At 45.6% G+C, this 18,165-nt stretch overlaps 1 protein-coding gene across 1 annotated transcript; it reads left to right on the top strand.

Annotated features, from left to right (window-relative positions):
* Positions 1 to 3,074: 3,074 nt before the first annotated feature.
* Positions 3,075 to 17,933, top strand: LOC148047173 (zinc-alpha-2-glycoprotein-like). The gene is made up of 6 exons (XM_087707988.1): positions 3,075 to 3,240; positions 12,231 to 12,476; positions 13,603 to 13,866; positions 14,456 to 14,743; positions 16,524 to 16,645; positions 17,538 to 17,933. The coding sequence occupies exons 1-6, from the start codon at positions 3,168 to 3,170 to the stop codon at positions 17,931 to 17,933; spliced, it is 1,389 nt and encodes a 462-aa protein (XP_087564114.1). The 5' UTR covers positions 3,075 to 3,167.
* Positions 17,934 to 18,165: the final 232 nt, after the last annotated feature.

Genomic DNA, 18,165 nt, shown 5'->3' with positions numbered 1-18,165 from the left:
GAGACCAATAGGCAGCCAGTGCAGCTCACGGAGGATAGGTGTTACGTGGGTGAACCGAGGTGCACGCACAATCGCTCGCGCGGCTGCATTCTGGACAAGCTGAAGTCGCCGAATACTCTTCAAGGGCTGCCCCATGTAGAGCACGTTGCAGTAGTCCAGTCTGGAGGTCACAAGGGCGCGAGTGACTGTTGTGAGAGCCTCCTGGTTCAGGTAGGGACGCTACTGGTGCACCAGGCGAACCTGGGCAAATGCCCCCCTGGTCACAGCCGACAAGTGGTGTTCAAAAGTCAGCTGTGGGTCCAGGAGGACTCCCAAGTTGCGGACCCTGTCTGAGGGGCGTACTGTTTGACCCCCCAGCCTGAGAGATGGAACACTTGGCCAATTAATAGGAGGGAAGCACAGCAGCCACTCGGTCTTATCTGGATTGAGTACAAGCTTGTTAACCCCCATCCAGTCCCTAACAGCCTCGAGGCCCTGGCACATCACGTCAATCACTTCATTGAGTTGGCACGGGGTGGACAGATACAGCTGCGTATCGTCCGCATATTGGTGGTATTTTATCCCATGCCGTCGAATGATCTCACCCAGCGGTTTCATGTAGATATTAAACAGGAGGGGGGACAGGACCGAACCCTGCGGTACCACACACGTTAGGGGCCTAGGGGTCGATCTCTGCCCTCCGACCAACACCGACTGCGACCTGTCCGAGAGGTAAGAGGAGAACCACCGTAGGACAGTGCCTCCCACCCCCACCTCCTGCAGTTGTCGCAGAAGGATACCATGGTCGATGGTATCGAAAGCCGCAGAGAAGTCAAGGAGCACTAGGACGGAGGTATGACCTCCATCCCTGGCTCTCCAGAGATCATCGGTCAATGCGACCAAAGCGGTTTCCGTGCTGTAGCCAGGCCTAAATCCCAACTGGAAGGGATCTAGATAATCGGTTTCCTCCAAGGACTGCTGGAGCTGAAAGGCTACCACCTTCTCAACAACCTTCCCCACAAAGGGGAGGTTGGAGACTGGACGATAGTTGTTTAGGACGGCTGGATCCAAAGATGGCTTCTTCAGGAGGGGTCTCACCACCGCCGCCTTTAATGCGGGGGGAAAGATCCCCTCCCAAAGGGAGGCGGCAACGACCGCCTGGATCCAGCCCCGTGTCACCTCCCTGCTGTTAGCAACCAGCCAGGAGTGGCACGGGTCCAGTACACATGTGGAGGCACTTACAGCTCCCATGGCCTTGTCCACGTCCTCAGGGGTAACAGCTTGAAAATCAATCCAGTGATGTCCTACCAGATTATCCCCTGGTGCCTCAGCTGGTTCTGCGGAATTGGAGTCCAGGTCCACCCGAAGCCGAGCAACTTTATCCGCGAGGAATTGGACGTAGTCCTCAGCTCTGCCTTGCAAAGGATCGCTCGTATCCCTCCTATTTAGGAGGGAACGGGTTATGCTGAACAAGGCGGCTGGGCGCGACTCAGCGGAAGCAATCAGAGAGGCAATGTATGTTCTCTTTGTCGTCCTAATTGCCCGGAGGTAAGCTCTGATGCTGGATGTTAAAAGTGCTCGGTCTGACTCGGACTTACTGGATCTCCATCGTTGCTCTAGGCGTCTCTTTCGGCGCTTCATCTCCCGGAGTTCCTCTGTAAACCAAGGGGTCCTCCTGGATCCACTGCCTCGGATCGGCCGTAAAGGCGCAATCCGGTTAAGAGCCTCTGTCGCTGCTGAGTTCCAGGCAGCAACTAGAGTCTCCGCCGGACTGCGGACGAGGGTATCAGGAATAACTCCAAGCTCCGTCTGAAAGCCCAAAGGGTCCATAAGTCGCCTGGGGTGGAACCACCTAATCGGTTCCTCCTCCCTACAGTGGGGGTTTGGTCTCCAAAAGTCAAGCCTCAGTAGGTAGTGGTCCGACCATGACAGGGGTAAGATCTCACTACCCCTCAGACCAAGATCACAAGAGAAGGGCTGAAGGAGGCTTTTTATAACCTGTTCAGTCCCACCTCTCTGTTTCCTGTTCCAGTGTAAGAAATGTATTCTGATTGGTTGTCAGACTCCCATGGGGCCATGCAGGGCTACACTCTAGGCTGTGTTTTGAATCCAGGTATGGATGAGTTCTCAGATGCCATGTGGTCAGTTGAGTAAAATTCCAACATTCCTTCCCCCTGCAGCTGCAGTGGAGAAGTCTTTATTATGTAAAAGGGACTCATCTGGCCTTCTCAATGGCCCATTGACAAAGTGGGGATGGGCAGGAAGCTACAGCCAACTATTCTGTCTTTTAAAACATGTTTCTTTTCATATCCAGAGAAATATTCTGCCTTTTCAATATTTTCCAGGATATTTCATTTTTCTGGGAGAGGGCTGGATGATAACTTCCCACATTACTTAATCTATTCTTAGCTTAATTTCCAATACCTTCACTGTCTGATACTATAACAATCTCCATCATGATTTATTTAACTCTATTAATTATAGAGTTAACTCCCAGGCTCCCCTCCTCCCAATTGAATGGCAGTATCACTTTTAGGGATCTGACAATAGCAGCGTTCCAATATTTGAGGGGCTGCCACAGAGAGGAGGGGGTCAAGCTATTTTCCAAGGCACCGGAAGGCCAGATAAGGAATAATGAATAATGATCAAGGAGAGATTTAACCTGGAAATGAGGAGAAGGTTTCAGACAGTGAGACCAATCAACCAGTGCAACAGTTTGCCTTCGGGAGTTGTAAGAGCTTCACCACTGGAAGCTTTCAAGAAGGGATTGGATTGCCCTATGTAAGAAATGGTGTAGGGTCTCCTACTTGAGGGGGGGGGATTGGGGTTGGATTACATGACCTATAAAGTCCCTTCCAACTCTGTTAATCTGTTTACTCTGTTATTCTGCGTTCACACACCAGGCGGAACCAGGTCCTCTCCATGCTGAGCCTGGCTGGTGAGAACTTTAAGGAGGCGGGATTTCTTTGGGTGTGGAGGGCAACGTCCGACTACGACCTTCCAGAGTCGTCTTCTGTGGCGCATCAGCGGATTTAGGGCGGGGATGGAGGTTGAGCTGGGCGTCGCGTGGGCGTGGCAGCGGTGCTGCGATTGGTAAATCTCGGTGGCCGCCGCAAAACTCCTCTCTGGAGCACATGTGGTATGTGGGGAGACCTTCGTCTTCGGCCATAGACGCGTAGCCGAAGGCGATGCTGATGCAAGTGGCGCTCCTATTGTTCCTCTGGGCCGGTCTGGGATCCACCACGCCGAGGGGCCGCCGCGGTGAGTTTTTGGAAGGATTTGCGATGTGGCTTGAAAGCGAGGCGGGGGTGGGGGTGGGGGGACGGACGCGTGTCCTGCCTGGATCCCTTCCCCACATTCCCCCTCCGCCTCCACTCAGGCTGAATTGTCTCCTTGGTTTTTTTTTTAAACCCATCGTGTGTTCCAGCAACTTAGGAACAAGCGATCTATCTGTATACACCCAATGCAATTTTGTTTGTATTGCGTTATGTAGGGATGAGTTGATAGGGTGGGACAAATAAGTGTTGGTGTTTGCTTTGTAATCCGTTCTACTGACTGAATTTCTGCCCCAGGAGTGAAAGTTCCTACGACTGTCCCTAAGTGTTGTGATTCTTGCTGCATGTATTCTATTTTATGGTTCTGTTACGTACGCCGAGGGGCAGAGGTGGGTTGTTCCTGGTTCGGCCTGATTGGGTTAACCGGCAGTAGCGGGGACGGGAGGCTCCGCCCCCACCCCAGACGCTTCTACGCACGCGCAGAAGCATGGCGCGTGCATGCGAGCGCGTGAGCGTTCAGGAGCGTGCACGAGCAAACCGGTAGCAAAAAAAATGGAAACCCACCACTAACTGAGAGCCTATGCACCGAAGACTTGTTCTATTCTCTCTTTCTCTCTCCTTCCTTCCCTCTCTTTCTCCCTCTCTCTCCTTCTCCTTCTTTCTCTCTTTCCCTCTCTCTTTCTCTTCCTCTCTCCCATCTCCCTCTCTCTGCCTTCTTTCCCTCCCTCCCTCCCTCTGCCCTAGACTAGATCTTCTTGGCAAGAGAAATGCGGTGATTGTCCAGGACAATTATTCCAAAAGACAGGTTGCAGAAATGTTTACAATAGAGTGTTATGAACTTGGCAATCGGATGCAGTTGTTGGTAAACTTCCTAATTAAAAAAACTAAGGAAAGGTTTCACTATTAAGAACCGTTAAGAACCCTGGTCTCAGAGATAACGATGGGGTGATTTGTGTAATTAAGAAATTGTGCAGACTTTCTGTAAGTAAAAAAATAACTGGGAGAATGCTTCAGATTTTAACTTTGCTGTTGTTCAATCTGTTAGCTATTTTCCTTTCACGTATGTAATCTATGACAGGTCAAGTTGGGTGCAAATAATTGTACAAACTTATAAATTTTGGACCTGCTGTGCAAGGGGAAATAGCTACTATTGTTGCAGTAGATTTCTCAATGTTCAACTAGGGCTTATAATAAGCATTTTTGTCATTTGATTTTAATTAACATTTTCCCCTAATGTTTTTGCTTAGTTTTGTTCTGTGTCCATTTTTTTCCTTTTGATTTTAATATTTTGAATAAAATAAAGTCCTTCAGAATGCATACAACATCCCCCCCCCTTTGAATACTGATAAATATAGGGACTCCTGTTAGTGCCTCAGTCCGTCCCTGGAGGAAACGGCTCCAGGGCGGCACCTGGGCACCAATGTTCCCTCTAATTTTTTTTCAGTGTGAGCGGAAAAGTATAGTGTTTGAGCGGCACATTTTCATGCCTGAGCACCTTAATTTTTTTCACAGATGTCATCTAAGACAACAACGAAATCAGTATTATTTGAAACTCAAAGTTATGTTTATTCAAGGTACCCGCTTAATTAAAAGTGTTATATAATATCAGTATCACTTAACAACGGTCCTGCTTAGCAACCAAAATGTTGGCTCAGAAACTCTGGCATTGAAGCGTGCAAGTCTTAAAGCTGTCAAGTTACAAGACCCTCGCACCCCTAACCCTTTAGGAAAAAAACCCCAGGGGTCTTCAAACCTGACAGCTTTAAGCCTTGTGGACTTCAACTCCCAGAATTCCTCCTCCAGTCATGTTGCAGCAACGTCATCTGCGTGGATCTGCTCCATCTTCGGTTTTTTCACAGGAGGCAGGGCTGCTGCTGAAGATGCCAACGAGCTCCCGCCGCCACTAGAATATGCATTTGTTTAGCATGACATAGAATAGTCTTTCAACCAGAAGTATGGAATAAAAGAGAGACTGATAAATATTAAAAAAAATAAAACCAAAAAGCAGCTATTTATTTGAGTTCTAGATAAACATTTAGTTCAGAAGAGATTAGAATAGAACAGAGAAAGAATAGAATATAGAGAATACAATAGAAATAGAATTGGAAGGGACCTTGGAGGTCTTCTAGTCCAACCCCCTGCCTAGGCAGGAAACCCTACACTACTTAAGACAAACGGTTATCCAAAATCTTCTTTAAAACTTCCAGTGTTGGAGCATTCCCAACTTCTGGAGGCAAGTTGGTCCATTGGTTAATTGTTCTCACTGTCAGGAAATTTATCCTTAGTTCTAGGTTGCTTCTCTCCTTGATTAGTTTCCATCCATTGCTTCTTGTCCAGCCTTCAGGTGCCTTGGAGAATAGTTTGACTCCCTCTTCTTTGGAGCAACCCTGGGCCCTGAGATATTGGAAGACTGCTATCATGTCTCCCCTAGTCCTTCTTTTCATCAAACTGGACATACCCAGTTCCTACAACCGTTCTTTATATGTCAATATCATTTAGACAAAGTTGATCCCCTTATTCTCCACTCCAGAACCTTGGAGTTTGAAGTTCTTTGGTTCTCTTCTCCCACCCTCTGTGTTCCCACGAGGGGATTAGCATCATAGCTCAACTGCCCCCCTCCCACCCATAAAGACCAGGAGAGCATCGCTGCGCATAGCCAAATGCTACCATAGCAACTATGGCGTTGTCTGATGTCTTTCTTGCACGCTAAGATGGACTGACGGGGTGAAGCATAGCTTGCATTGTCCCTAGTGCGGATTCTTTTCCCAGCCTTGGTCACTTTACGAGGGGTGGACTTCAGTTCCCAGAATTCTTCAGCCCTCCCTTATTCCTGTTTCCTTTTCCTTCATTATATTCAATTGTTTCAATATTAAGTGTAATTCTTCCTTCCTAACATTTTTCCATTTTTTCCCTTATATTCTTTTCCATTTCAACATTGTCTTTGTTCCTTCCATTCTTTCTTCCTTCTTTCAATCCTTCCAATATTTTTTCCTTCATTCCCTTGTCTGTTTCAATATTAAGTACATTTCTTCCTTTCTTCCTATACTTTTTTCCATTTTCTTCCTTATATTCTTTTCCATTTCAACATTGTCTTCCTTTTTTCCTTCCTTCCTTCCTATACGTCTTTCCATTTTCTTCCTTATATTATCTTTTCTGTTTCAACAGTCTTTGTTTCTTTCTTTCTTCCTTCCTTCCCTTCCTATACTTCTTCTTTCATTCATTATATTTTCTTTTCCATTTCAATATTAAGTGTAATTCTTTGTTCCTCCTTCCTTCTTTCAATCCTTCCAATACTTTTTCCTTCATTCTCTTTTCCTTCAATATTAAGTGCAATTCCTTCCTTCCTTCCTTCCTTCCTAAGTTATTTTCATTTTCTTCCTTATATAATATTTTCTGTTTCAACATAAAGTGCCTTCCTTCCTTCCCTCCCTCCCATCCCTTTCTTTATGTTTTCTTCATGCTTTCTTTTCTTTTTCCTCTGCTCTTTTTAAATCCCCCCCCCTTCTTCTCCTCCTCTACATTTAGGTTGGATTAGTTTGTACAATGGTCATCAAACTTCTGAAGTAAAAATAAATAAATAAATCATATTTAAGAAGAAGAAGAAAAAGGAAGACGTTTTTAGTTAAGTCAAACGTTTTAATAAAAGTTTCATCTTTTAAGATTTGTCCAACACATCCAATTGTAACCTTAACAGTAAAGAATATCACCCCAGCTGCTAAAGGTTCAACCAGTCTGAGAACCATTGAAAAGACAACAGTGCAAAATCCAAAAGACACAACTTCCTCACCGCCATTGCTTTGGTACCAAATCTTTGAGGAAGGGGCTCCAGAAAGGAGGAGGAGGAGGAGGAGGAGGAGGAGGAGGAGGAGGAGGGAACCAAAGAGAGGCTTTTAACGAGTCTGCGCCCCACAGCCAGGACCGTCCTTGCGCCCCTCAAGCCGCGTTTCTTCCCCGCAAAGCCCTTCGGGCAACCCGAGAGTTCCTTTTGGCGCCAGAAGGGCTTTGCAGGAAGAAACGCCGCGTTTCTTCCTGCAAAGCCCTTCTGGCGCCAAAAGGAACTCTCGGGTTGCCCGAAGGGCTTTGCGGGGAAGAAACGCGGCTTGAGGGGCGCAAGGACAGTCCTGGCTGTGGGGCGCAGACTCGGTAAAAGCTCTCTTTAGTTCCCTCCTCCTCCCCCTCCTTCCACAGTCTGAGTGACGCTGCCGCCAGGCTGAGAGCTGCCGCTGAAACAAGTTTGGGAAGGTCCTTTGCGGGCGGCCAGTTCTAGCCGCCTGCAAAGGACTCCCCCACGTTTGCTTTGAAAGAAACCTCTGCGCGGGAGTTAGAAACCTCTGCGCGGGGGTTTCTTGCCATGTGCGCGGCCGCGCGGCCGCGCACCTTAGAGGGAACAGTGCTGGGCACAACAATAAAGGGGGGTCACCCACGAAGCTAATCCTAGAAAGAACTTGAGGACACGAGATCTCTCTGGGTGAATGACATGACATGACATGACAACTTTATTACGTAGCAAGGCTGAATATATAAACTTTCATACGCAAATGAGGTTTTCAAACATTGCAAATGTCATTGGTTACAAATTATGCATCTGGACCAATAACAGAATTGATAACTGCGTGTTTCCTAAGTTTCACGTGTAATGAAACTAATGAAACCTACTTAGCGTTTTCAAGCAAGTACAAAACAAGCAAATTCTACAGGTGTCAAGAACAATTTGTGGTCGGCTACATCCATCCTGTGTGGCTAGATGTGCTGTCTAAACCATTTCCTATAGAAGGAGGCTTGTGAACAAATATTGCTGAAAGAATAATTATTACAGTGCTTACTCTTATCAGACTATGGTGATTCTTAGAAATAAATGCCACTAAATTAAATGGATGACCAAGTAAATGTTATTAGTAACTCTTAAATATTTGTGCCACTTACTAATCTTTTCCAAAGAAAGGCATTCTCAGAGAAATAGGATAGCAACAGACTCCCTCTAATGGCCACCTATATATAGACACCTCTTAAAAAGGTAAATGGCTTGCATGGACCCCATTCAGAGTCTTAAAGAGGCGATGCCTGAATTGCTGAATCATCCTCCTTGCATCTTCTTACAGATGAAAATTTTACTGTAACTTGGAGTTTTGAGGAAACTTTTGCCTCGGATTTTTATTTTATGGAAGATGCTATTTGGAACCGTGACATTTAATCAGCTGGTCACTATTAAATGCTCGGTAGCTGACAATCTATATTCACTAAATTAGTATTTAACATTAAAAAAAAAACCAGAGATGTCAATCAACCAATTTGACCTTCCATCTGCCTACTGAAGAAAAAAAAGTTAGGTAATCCCAACAACAAAGCTAAGCTTCCAAATCCTCTGTACACAATCTATTAATTATTGTTCTTAACTCACAGAAAGTCCACAAATGGCTTTTAATTTTCCAAGAACCCACTACCACCATTGTCACCGATGTATCTACAGTCAAATACCTTTGATTGAATCTTAATAATAAAAATAACTCCTTCCAGTTTTATTGTCCTTACTTTTCCTTAAAATTATGTAGGAAAAAAGGAGGGATTGTGGGAAGTTATCACCCAGCCCTCTCCCAGAAAAATGAAATAGCCTAGGAAATATTGAAAAGGCAGAATATTTCTCTGGATGTGAAAAGAAAGAAACATGTTTTAAAAGACAGAATAGCTGCCTGTAGCTTCCTGCCCATCCCCACTTGGTCAATGGGCCATTAAGAAGGCCAAGTAGTCCCTTTACATAATAAAGACTTCTCCACTTCAGCTCCAGGGGGATGGAATTAAGGCATGATAATATTGGCCCTTTACCCAACTCACCACATGGCATCTGAGAGCTCAACCAAACCTGGATTCAAAACGCAGCCTAGAGAGTTGCCCCTGCATGGCCTCATGGGAGTCTGACAACCAATCAGAATACAAGATCAAGATCAAAGGCCAGAGACGGCATAAAACCAGGGACTTTCAGCATCTCAGTCCTTCCTTCTCTTTTCTCCACCAACATTGAAGCATGTGATCACCTTTTCTGTTAAGGGCTCAAGCCATGTGGTCCTGTCCACCAATAAACCATCTTTCCAAGCAGCCTCCATGTCTCCAGTGTCTTTTTCCCCACTTGGAGCCGAACCCAGACGGACATTTCTTTCATCGATTATAAACGGGATCTTTCCAAACCACAGCACCTCAGTCCTCAAAATCATAAGTCTCCACTGAGGATATCTCCCAAGCGCTTGTGGTTCAATGTGGGTAGTCCTTGACCTATGGCCAGATTAACCCCAAAATTTATGTTGCTAAATAAGAAAAACTTGTTAAGTGAGTTTTTTCCATTGTGATTTTTCTTGTCACTGTTGCTAAGTGAATCATTGCAATTGTTAAGTTCACAACCCAGCTGTTAAGTGAATCTGGATTCCCCATCGACTTTGCTTGTCAGAAGATCGCAAAAGGGGATCACAGGATCCCCAGGATATCATGACCATCATGAATATGAACCAATTGCCAAGCATCTGAATTTTGATCATGCGACCATGGGGATGTTCCAGTGGCCATAATTGTGAAAAACAGTCATAAATGATTATTGCCAGTACTGTAACTTTGCACGTTCATTAAATGAAGTGTTGTAAGTCGAGAACTATCTGTAGATTTTCCTGCAAATATTTAATCTCTTGAAAGTTATCTCGTGGTTGAAGATACAATGTTTTCCCCAAAATAAGACCTGGCCTTATATTTTTTGGTCCCCAAAATAAGCACCAGCGCATATTTTCAAGGTAGGGGTTTTTTTTGGCAGCTGCAATGGAGCAGGAGTCAAGGAAGGGGAGTGAGGGACAAAATGAAGAAGTGGGCGGTTGGAGGACGAAGCTGCTTCTTCCTTAGAAGAAGCAACAAAGAGGATTAAGGGACTGGAGGCTAAAACATATGAAGAACAGTTGCAGGAACTGGGTATGTCTAGTTTGATGAAAAGTGGTGGAGCTTCCAGGAGCAGGAAGTCTCCCTACTCAGGTGAAGTGCCAAGCAGCTCCTGTCCTTCAGGTCATTGGCATGTAGGCACCAATGGGGTCAGGCCCAGAAGAAGTTGTGTGAGCCCTGAGGGTCCCCTCACCTGATGTGGCCATGTCCAGGTGTTTCCAAAGTCAACCAAGAGCCGCTGGGGTCTCCTATGGCCACTTTCCAGGGTTAATCTCATGACTGGAATCATCCAAAGTAGAGCAGATAGTTGATCTTCTGTTAGAGAGCTGCTTTTCACAATAGCATTGAGGGAGGAGCTGGTACTGCAGACCCTCCTAAGCCTGTCTTTCACCCTTTGACTGATTAACAGAGTAGGAAGGGACCTTATAGGTCATCTAGTCCAACCCCCGCTCAAGCCGGAATCCCTACACCATTTCTGACAAATGGCAGTCCAATCTCTTCCTGAAAGTCTCCAGTGGTGAAGCCCCCACACTTCCAAAGGCAAGCTGTTTCCATTGGTTGATTATTTTCACTGTCGGGAAATTTCTCCTTATTTCTACTGTAGGTTGAATCTCTCCGTGGTCAGTTTCCATCCATTGTTAGTTGTCTGGCCTTTAGACAAGCTCTTGGACCCTCTCCTCTCTGTGGCAGCCCCTCATATTGGAAGACTGCTATTATGTCTCCCCTGGTCCTTCTCTTCACTAGACTAGCTATGCCCAGTTCCTGCAACCGTCCATCGTATGTCTTAGCCTCCAGTCCCCTCATCATCCTGGTTGCTCTTCTCTGCACTTTTTCTAGACTCTCAACATCTTTTTTTATAGTGTGGTGACCAAAACTGGATGCAATATTCTATTTTTTTCTTTAAAATTATTGAATAAACTGGACATAGTGACCTTCCTGGCTTTGTCATTTCCATACATATTTTAATATAACAACAAATACAGTTTTTACTTATCGTACATAGCTACATTGATCCTATTGACATCTCCCTTACACTCGTTTATATATTTTATCTATGTATTATCCAGTTCCAATTTTACAATCCTCCAAATATTCTTTTCCAATTCATTTTCCTCATTTCCAATCATTGATACATTTTGTTCCAAATTTCATAATATTCTGTCTCATCTCTATTTTTGATTTCTAGTGACAATCTGTCCATTTCTGCAGAGATCAAAATTTTCTTTGTTACCTCTTCTTCAGGGTGGGGGGGGGCATCTCTGTTTTTCCAATTTTGCGCATATACCAATGTTGCTGCAGTTATTACATGCAGTATTAAATATGTCACTCCTTTACTATATTTTTTTATTATTCCTAATAGTAATAGTTCTGGTTTTAAATGTATCTTTTGTCCTAACATCTCTTCCAACTATTAAGTCTATCCCCGTTAGGAGACTAGAGTTCTGCAGCAGAAGTTAGTAACGAATAAGCCACTGAATAGTCACTCACAGCCACCAAAGGTAAAACAAATAATAGCTTTACTTGCCTAAAAAAATAGAATAAATAGTCTCCAAACAGACTATAAGAAGTCTTGAATGCACAGTCTATTTACAATACGTTGAAGTTACAGTTGCTCAACTCACAATTCACCATGTAGATTGGTAACTACTATACAGAGTAGCTACCATCCAATACACAGTCTTCTCTCCCAATGCTAAGCTCATACAGTAACAGTCAGTAACTATCAGGAACAATCAGGAGCATCCGGAGAAACCGTAATAGTTCCTTCCTCCTTTTATGGCTGCTTAAACAACAGCATCCAATTACATCTCTCTAGCATTTAAAGTAACAGATACATTTGTTATAATCATGGCTTATACATATACATTGCCAAGCCAAGACTAGGGTTACATCCCTAACACCAACCATGTCTTTATCTGACACCAAAATTCCTTGGCTATTGTACACAACCACCACATATGATAAAAAGATACTGGATGCAGTATTCAAGGTGTGGTCTTATTAAGGCTTTGTAGAGTGGTATTAGTAGCTCACTTGATCTTGATTGTAACCCTCTTCCCCTTCCAGGCTCCTCCAGGCACTCCCTGTCCTATTCCTTCCTGAAGGTGTCAGAGTCCAGCCAGAGGGTGCCCCAGTTCAGCTACATGGTCCACCTGGATGACCAGCCCATCGCTCGATATAACTTTTCCACCGGGAACATGGTTCCTCTGGTGCCCTGGATGGAGGTGGAGGAGGCAAACACAATTGTGGTATCTGAGATGGTGTTCACAGTTGACCTGGAGTTGTTATCAAAACTCAACCCCCCAACTGGAGGTAAGCTCTTTGGAACGAGCTCCCCGCAGAGATTCGGACCCTCACCTCTCTCCAGGCCTTCCGAAAAGCCGTTAAAACCTGGCTGTGTCAGCAGGCCTGGGGTCGATGAGTTCCCTTTCCCTCTCGAATCGTGTGACTGTTGGTTGTCTTTTAAATTCCCCTGTACCTTTTCTGTTGTAGTTCTTTGTGTTCCCCTTCCACTCCCTTGGGTTTGTGCGCCGCCCTGAGTCCCGCTGGGAATAGGGCGGCATATAAATAAAATGAACCTTGAACCTTGAAGCAAAGGCAGATCAGCTTTCAAGTTCCAAATTCTCCCTCAAATCTCACTTTCCCACCTCTTGTCACTTTGGTTAATGGGAAAAGAGGCAAGCAGGCAAAGAACAGAAATTTGGAGGCTGGGAGCTTAGGGGGTTGAGATAAACCCTGTGCCAAAATTCTGACTAATGAACCCAACCAAATCATAATTCTGAGACTGGAACCTTCCTCAAAGAACTTATTTATTGGCTACAGAATATCGGCACAGGTGAAAGCAAAACCAACTCTAAATGTTTCCCGCAGTTTCAGTATAATTAAAAGAGTAAATGATTCCCTCCCCAAGTGTCACATGTAACATTGTCCAATTGGGTTAATTGGAGAGCTTCTTGGTCACTCCTCTCCCTCTCCGCCTCTGGAGATGACCTTGGTTCCTACGGGACAATTATGTGTTATGTCTGGGTTGGAGTGACCTTCCAAACCTCCCCCCCCCCCCCGCCATTCCTGTGTGGCAACTGAGAAATGGAAAAGTGGCTGCCGCCAGTTCCGTTTTAGTAGTTGCCACTCCTTCCCAGGAAAGGAGGGTATTGTTTCTGCCCTTGACCAATGGCTGTAAAGAGCATGAGGATGGGAGAGCCTTTCCTGCAAAGGAAACCAAGATCTTCTCTCTCGGGGTCTTCATGATCTTCTAGCCCCACATCAAAAAGACCAAGTGTGGGCCCCAGATCACAGAAAAGACCATTGAAAGAAAGGGGGGAGGAAAGATCTGTTTCCCCTCCCCTGGATGGGGGAGAAGTAAACATTTCAATTACTGGTGGGGGGGCCCTAGGGAGAGCAATTCTGGACTATTCTTATCCCTCTTTGTGTATTTCAGGGCTTCACATCTGGCAGGGGACTTTGGGCTGTGAACTCAGGGAAGACGGGAGCAAAGGAGGGTTCTTCCGCTATGGCTACAATGGGAAGGACTTCATCAGCTTCAATAAGGAGACCCTCAGATGGGTCCCAGCTCAACCCAAAGCCCAGAAGGTCAAGGAGGAGTGGGAGAAGAATCCAGCGAGGTCTGGGAGAATTGACGTTTTCCTGGAGAAGAACTGCCTTGAGTGGTTAGAGAAATGCCTCTCCTACCGGAATAAGACAGGTGAGTGGCCAAATGGGCTCAGGTTGTGTATTTTTTTCTAGGCTCCTTCCTCTTCTCGTGTTTTTCTGCCCTGCACAGCCAAGTCATCCTTCACGTGCCTGGCAGAAAGTGATCTGGGCATTTACCAAAAGAAACTGGGGGCATTACAACAATAGGGAAAAGAAGTTCCAAAACCTCACCCCTCAAAAGCGAAGTTCTTCAAAGGAAAAGAAAAGGAAACCAAAGGAGCCAGATAGCAAAGTTGAGATCCAGCTTCATTTTCATGAGGAAATCTAATTTTTACCTCCTGCACTTGGGGCAGAACCAAAAATTGATTCTCTTCCCAATTACCACTTGGGACAACTTGAACAAATTTAACTTAGGGTGCCAAAACTCAACTGGAAGCCCAAGCATTGCAATTACTTTGGCCAGAGTGAGAACTTTATCCCAAAGTCTACGTGTCCCTTTCAAAAATGAATCTAAAGAGTTCAGTGACCCAGAGGTTCAGGAGAGGAGAGGGAGACGATGGCCAAAGGAAGTCTTCCCTATTATTAAATAATCTTTCCAGAAACTAAAAATCCTGAGAACTCTGTTGTTGCTGTTTCTGCAGAGCCCCGAGCGGGGAAAGTGACCCGCAAGGTGGTGAATGACAGCCTGGAGGTCCTCATCTGCCAGGCCTTTGGCTTCTACCCCAAGGAGATCCAGGCTACCTGGACGAGGGATGGAGAGGTCTGTGAATACGAGACCCTCCAAAGGAACGTGACCCCCAACTCAGATGGAACCTATAATGTCCAGCTCAGCATTGAGATCGACCCCAAGGAGAGGAACCGTTTTCGGTGTCACCTCGAGCACGAGGGCTTGGACGAGCCCCTGGTCTTGGCATGGGAGGAGGAAACAGGTGAGAGGCTCAGCATTTGCAATATGTCATCTCGTGGTGAGATGGGTGGCATATAAATTTATTAAATAAAATACATCAATAAAAATAAATGTGGAAGTAGATTGTTCACCACTGTAGGATGGTTCAATCAATGCCATTTTCAGTGAGGGAGGTTGGCCCTTTGTCAGCCCAGCAAGGGAGACCAGAATAAGAAGCCAATGTCAGGTACAATCTGTCAATCTGAAAATGCTTCTGCCTCCCTCCATTTATCTTCAGGTGAACTAGGGAAGGGCCTGTTTGACACATGTCCTTAAGCTGATCTCTTGGCCCAGACTGAAATCTCCTCCTTATCTGACTATTGCCTTGGTTGTGTCTCCTTTTTTGCCACTTCAAGGCCATTTGCAATAGCAGTAGACTTAGCAGTAGACTTATATACCGCTTCATAGGCCTTTCAGGCCTCTCTAAGCGGTTTTACAGAGAGTCAGCATATTGCCCCCAACAATCTGGGTCCTCATTTTACCCACCTCGGAAGGATGGAAGACTGAGTCAACCCTTAGCCGGTGAGATTTGAACCGCTGAACTGCTGATCTAGCAGTAGCCTGCAGTGCTGCATTTAACCACTGCGCCACCTTGGCTCTTGGAAGCTCTTGCTCTTCCCGCTTCAGCCTCAGGGGGATTGGGGGCTTCCTTCAGGTGGGGGAATTGTCTGGAGGCCAGTTCAGGTTGGCAAATGCTTCCATTGCTTAGGAACTCCATGTCAGGGAAGTCAGCATCTGTCTAACCAGAACCATGTTTCTCTTTCTTTAGATATGTGGTTATTTCATTTGGTGGGAGTTGTGATGATCATAATCTTGGGAGCTGTGATTTTCTTCCTGATCTGTAAGTGAAATGCATCCATTGACCTCCCCTCCAAGTCCTGTGTCTTTCTGTGCTGATTGAGCTCACGTGGGTGGGAGAGGGTCTCCCTGAGAGTTGCAGCCAGGATCCCCACAAGACTCTTCCCCATAAGCAGCATTCTGAATGAGAGTCAGAAAGGAAGGAGAAACAAGGCAGCCATTTTTCTACTTCCTGTAAATCTCAGAATGTTCCACCTTCCTGTTGCCTGGAAGGAAGCTGCGGTGTGCAGTAGCGGCTAAAAGAGTCAGTACAATGAGCTGAATTGCCCTAACAGAGGGATACAATCAAGATCAAATGAGGTACTAATACCACTCTATAACGCTCTAGTAAGACAACACCTAGGGCACTGCATCCAGTTTTGGTCACCACAGTATGAAAAATTGCTCTTCTCCGCACTCTTTCTAGTGTCTCAATCAGGATAATTAGGGGATTGGAGGCTAAAATATCATCACTGAGGCTTCTGTGGGGCAAGCCTGAGGGAGAGAAGGGGCGAGGACGCTCGTAACTACTCATTTATTTTCAAGCTGTAAGTGTCATTTTATGAAGCCCAATCACATAATTTTGTAGCGGAGCACAGGTTTTCAGCTAGTAATACTATAAAAAATACTAATGATCTGATGTTCACTTCAAAAAATCCTTTCTTAGTGAGCATCTAGAAGCCAAGAGGAACATACGTGCCAAATTTCAAGTTTGTAGGCTTTATGGTTCTGGAGATTTCATGATGATGCATGAGTGGTATTTTGCTTTTATATTTTATATGTAGATAAGCAAATCAAGATGCTGAGTTATAATCCAGGCAATTTTACCACCTGGGCCCCTTGGGGTCTTCATCTTAAATCCATCTCAGGCAGGAGCTGCTGCCCCAGAAATAAACTAACTATCTTCTCTCTTTGCCATTTATTAGACTTTGGGCTGAACTACAGGAAAAAACTCCATCAGGCAATGACAACTTGCCTTGATCACCTTCCTTTAGAAAACTGTTGTTCTTCCTCTACTTCTACCACTGAAGATGAGATTCAATCACAGGTGATGTTCCCACCCAAAATGATATCAGATGTGAGCCTCACTATTGCTGAAGTCTATTTAAGAGACAAAACTACTACTACTACTACTACTACTACTACTACTACTACTACTACTACTACTACTACTACTACTTTCTTTCTTTCTTCTTCCTTCTTTCTTCTTCTTTCTTCTTCTTCTTTCTTTCTTTCTCTTTCTTCTTCTTCTTTCTTCTTCCTTCTTTCTTCTTTCTTCTTTCTTCTTCTTTCTTCTTCTTCCTTCTTCCTTCTTCCTTCTTCCATATCTGTCATCAGACGTTGGCGATCATGTTGGTGATCCTATTTTTATCAACAGCTGCATGAAAAAGTGCTGTTGAGTTTTGACCAAACTTGTTCCTTAGATTTTGAAGCCATGATGTTCTTCTTCTGCCTGGACTTCATTTGGGGTGGGGAATTCATCCTCAAAGTCTTCCCAGGGCAGCCATGGAGGGATGGTGGGCTGTCTGGGGCTCCTCTGGGGCTCAGCCCCTCCTCTTGGGGACCTTCTGATCTGGTTCCTATGCAAGGAAAAATCAGTCAAAGCTCATCTCCTCTGGCCCTCCGGCTCCAAGGAAGGAGAGTGAGACAGGAAAGGGGCTAATAGCAGGAAGTGGGACACCCTGGGAAAATGGGGGATTTCTGTCCAGGAAGGACTGGTGGGGAGAAAGAGAGGATGAGCTGGAAAAACAGGGGGAGGCCCTCTAGGATAAAGGCTTCTTGGTGATGATGAGCTGGAGGTACAAGAGAGACAAGAGGAAGGAAACACTGGGGAGAAAAGGGCTGACCTCTTCTTAGAAGATCCCTCTCTTAGGGAGGACCTGTTTATATGGAAGGGCAGTGCAAAGTTTTATCTTCTTTGGTTGCTTTCTTCCCTACAGGATGGCTGTGGGGAGAAGATAGAGCTAAGGGAAGGTGAGAAAAGACCTCTGATGGCTTCCCCAGATGCTTGTTCAGACAAGGTGGAAGGAGCAGCTCTGGAGATTTCAGAGGGGGGACCAGAGGAAGATGCTGATGCCCCAAAGCCAGGAATGGAGGGGCTGGAGGAAGAAGTGGGCCCAGGAACCTCAGAGGAACAAGTGGATGAGCACCTGGTTGGAGAGCAAAGGGGAGAGACGCAGCTGCAGCTGGAGGGCTCACAGACTCAGCCAGAAGCCCAGGAAGAAGGATTGAAGCTGCAACTGATCAGAAAGGATGAGAAGAACCTGTTGAGTAGGGCTGAACAGAAGGAGGCACAATGGAGGTTGGTCCATTGCCTCTTTCCTCCTAAGGAGTAATACCAGCACATTCCTCCTTAGACCAAGATTTGCACAATGCAGTGTTAGAAACAACCACACATTTTTCCCTGCCATGCAGGTACTGTCACTTTGTGGCTGCTGTTTACATGACTTCCAGCCTGTTCTCCATGTGACCTCCGTTTGGCCTTGCACTATGGCTTGGGTGTGGATTGCATGGATTTTGCACAGTATATGTCTGTCTGTCTGTCTCTCTCTTTGTGTGTGTGTGTGT

This window comes from Thamnophis sirtalis, unplaced genomic scaffold (assembly GCF_051295495.1).
Source record: "Thamnophis sirtalis isolate CommonGarterSnake01/CBP01778 unplaced genomic scaffold, rThaSir2_p1.2 scaffold_3, whole genome shotgun sequence".
NCBI classification, from domain to species: domain Eukaryota; kingdom Metazoa; phylum Chordata; class Lepidosauria; order Squamata; family Natricidae; genus Thamnophis; species Thamnophis sirtalis.
Note: the sequence above shows the minus strand (reverse complement) of the source record. Positions and strands in the feature narration are given on the sequence as shown.